The sequence below is a fragment of the Zeus faber genome (assembly GCF_960531495.2).
Source record: "Zeus faber genome assembly, chromosome: 1".
NCBI lineage: Eukaryota > Metazoa > Chordata > Actinopteri > Zeiformes > Zeidae > Zeus > Zeus faber.
Window position 1 is genome coordinate 11892193 of NC_137193.1, and position 3796 is coordinate 11895988.

Here is a 3796-nt window from a genome sequence, read left to right on the forward strand (position 1 = left end):
AGCCATTCATCCATCTACTTAGTTGAAAGCATCTAAACAATTGGCTCTTAAATGCATTTAAAATATTAAAAGTACTTGCCGCGTCCAGGGTCCTGATATAACAGCCCAGTATTTATTGTTACACTAATGTTGTTGTTACACTAATCTCTGTCGCAATGTAGCTTGAATGTTATTCTCCCTTGTAAGTCGCTTTGGATAAAAGCGTCTGCTAAATGACTAAATGTAAATGTAAATGTATAATACACAACGAACTGCTTCTCTACCCTTCATTATGCAGATGAGCGCCCATACAGATGTTGATCATAATTTACGCCCCCCCCAAAAAAAACGGTGTAGGGGGCGTCGGTCATTTACAGACATATGGAACTAATGGAAATGAATCACAATGTTTGATAGATCCAGTCCTTTATTATGGTTATTATTATAACTATTATTAATAAACTTAACCAGTGGAGTAAAACATAAGAGATATTTGCTTAGTGGAGTAAAAGTCGAAAGTCTCCAAAATCGAATACTGTATACTTAATTAAGTGCAGATATTTGAAAAGTGGACTCAAGAACAGTAAAGCTGTTGAGGCATTTCAGCAAACACAAAAACTCTGTTCAATCCAAGCTATATAATATAATATTATATTATATTATATTACATTATATTATATAAAATTATATAATATAATATAAAATCATATATTATAATATAATATCATATAAAAGTATATAATGTAATATAATATAAAACTAATACTATATTATATTATATGATATAGAAAGCAGCAGGACAGTTGATCTCTCCTCTGTGTGATGATCTCAGTGAAGGTTCATCGTTTGGTGGATCCAGTCTGTAAACTGACAAACCTGTTGATGAAAAGCCAGAAAAGATCTCCAATCGACAACGTCAGGGGAACAAAAACAAAAACAAAAAAAAACGATTTCCAGTGGTGAACTACCTTCGAGATTCGGCTCCAATATCACACCGACGGATTGCACTAAACAAACTACTAAATATTACGAGATGGAATTGGCAGAATTAGAAAAAAAAAAAACCGCCTCGGCAAGGAGCGCATCTGTTGTTCGTAAATTAAAAACCTGTTGATCGTGGACGAAACAAACCTTGGCGTAGACGCCGGGGCGGTTCTCCTCGGCGCAGCCCCACCCCCAGGACACCACGCCCTGCAGCTCCCCGTCACACACCAGGGGACCGCCAGAGTCCCCCTGGGAGCCGGGGGGGGGGGGAACAAAAACAAAACAAAACAAAACAAAACAAAAAATCAATCACACGTTATTTGAATCGCCTGACTCACGTGTTCGACACTGGAGTCCATGGGCGTAAACACGTCGCGCCCCGGTGCTCCCCGCCCCCACGCACCTGACAGGAGTCCTTGCCCCCCTGCAGGAACCCGGCGCAGAACATGGAGGGGGTGATGCGGTCGGGGTAGGACGCCTCGCAGTCCTCCTGCGGCAGGATGGGCAGGTCCAGGCAGTGCAGGCATTTCAGGCAGCCGACTGGAGGGAGGGGGAGGAGGAGGAGGAGGAGGAGAAGTTGACGCCCACGTCCTCAGGTCGAAGCGCCGTGCGACGCTGACGTCACATTCTGTCTGACGCCCTCGTGTCTTTTCACCGTCGGGGGACTCGGTGTCCTCCCGGTTCGGTTCGTTAAACCATCGTCTAAACGCTTTGTGAGTCGGGTGCTGCCGGTTAAGTAATGGAATCCCTAGTCTTTAAAACAATCTCAAGAATGCAGAATGAATGAAAACACTGATATACGACGACAGTAGGTAGAAAGATATTAAGAGAAATATATATATATATATATATTTGCAAAGAAGTAATATTTTGAAAATGAATGAATAAAAACGAATTCATATTAAATACATAAATGAATAAGATACAAATGAAGACAATTACCAGTAAATGTAAAGTTACATTTTGAGAAATAAAGTTGAATCAAAAGCAAGCAGCCATAGCCCACGGAATTGAAGCAACGGAAGTCCAAATTGTAGGAGATATTAAAAGTAAACAACGATATACTGCATACTGCGCTGTACTGCTGTTCTGTTCGGTGTTAACTGTATTGCTGTGTCGTACTGTTGTATACTGTACTGTATACCTCCATACTCACTTTATCCACATGCACTCTACTGCACATATCTGTACATGCAAATAGCCTATCCCATACGTATAAGTCTATTCCCTTTATTTCTATGTTGTACCCCCATTTTGAGTCCTATTTTATTTCATTTTATATTATTCTAGCACCTTGTGTCGATTACGCACATTTTGGTATTTTTTAGTATTTTTACAGCTTATTGTGCGTAATCACCGGGTGTCATGACATTTCACTGCATAGGTGTATGACCGTATGTATATGTATGTGACAAATAATCTCTTGAACTTGAACTTGAACTTTACTAACTGCTTTCCCTTTTAGGAATCAGTTAGTTCAGTTAGTTCGTTGGGTGGGAATTAGTTATCTATCGTGTTCAGTTGAGTACTTATTGCGCACACGCTCCGGGTGCGTTGCACCGACATTTCACTGCATATATATGTACGAACGCATGTCCACGTATGTGCGTGCAACCCGAACTCGCGGGGACCCACAGGGGCTCTTGGTGGCCCCCCAGCCAGAGACCAGGCACCGGGTGCCGGCGGGGGCGCAGCGCGTCGGGAGGGCGACGGGCCGCACGTAGCCGTTCAGCCGCGCGGGCTCCGAGAGTTTGATGAGCATGACGTCGTTGTCGATGGTGTAGCGGTCGTAGTCGGGGTGGCGGACGACGAGGGCGGGGGCGATGAACTGCTCGGGACCGTCCTTGTAGCCGATGTGGTGCTCGCCCAGGCGCACCTCGATCTCCTCGTCCCTGGCGGCGATTGGGATCGTTTGCCAAACGGAAATGAAGAAGCAGTCAAAGGAGACAAAATCGAGAGTAAATGATGTGTAATAAAATGTGATAAAATATCACAATATAACTGTTCTATCCTTCTTCACTGTCGATGTTTGCCAGGTTCTTCCCAGTTTTTATTACTAATCCATCCATCTACGACGACTAGATGAGACAGTGCTTTATCGGTCCCCCGTAGTGGAAACTCGAGTGTTGCGGAGTGAGACTTACAGAGTGAGAATCTAAGCACTAAATTCACAATATATACATAAAAACAAAAAAAAAAGTAATATACAGCACAACAAAGTCAGCTAAAATAAATACCAAGTAATACCGTTATAATAAACGGCTCTCGAATATACGGTGCGGTTTCAGTGAGATGGCAACTAGAACGGAACGTACACACACCTACGCCTCTACATATAATAATACATAATAATAATACATATAATAATACATATAATGACGATAATGCAGATCCTGTGTGAGCAGAGTGGGACTGACTTGAAGCAGTGCGCAGCGCTGAGCACCCAGCGCTCGCTGATCAGGGTTCCGCCGCAGTAGTGCCAGCCGTCGTTGAGCGACGCCTGCCAGGGGACGGAGTGCTCCGCGCACTCGTAGCCCCCAACGATCCGGTCCTCCGCCCCCAGGGACCCTGGCGGGGGGGGGGGCACAGGGAGCCTCATTGTATTTTTATCATAATGTCATAAATATTATTATTATATCATCATCATCATCATCATTATTATCATCATCATCATTTTTTTACATTATATTGAAGGTTTGAGGCTCACAAAACATGAACCAATTTTCCAAACTTCCACACACACACAATTTAAATACTTTGTCTAAATAATTATAAAGTTGATCAAATTGGGAGCTAAATATCATTGAGATATTGAACTAGATTAGCTCACAGT

The 3796-nt window shown here is 42.9% G+C and overlaps 1 protein-coding gene across 1 annotated transcript; it reads right to left on the reverse strand.

Annotated features, from left to right (window-relative positions):
* Positions 1-800: 800 nt before the first annotated feature.
* LOC307233945 (trypsin-2-like) lies at positions 801-3562 on the reverse strand (the record flags this gene model as incomplete). The annotated part of the gene is made up of 5 exons (XM_080005424.1): positions 801-855; positions 1111-1212; positions 1367-1503; positions 2599-2855; positions 3381-3562. The coding sequence occupies 5 exons, from the start codon at positions 3560-3562 to the stop codon at positions 808-810; spliced, it is 726 nt and encodes a 241-aa protein (XP_079861550.1). The 3' UTR covers positions 801-807.
* Between the last annotated feature and the right edge of the window lie 234 nt (positions 3563-3796).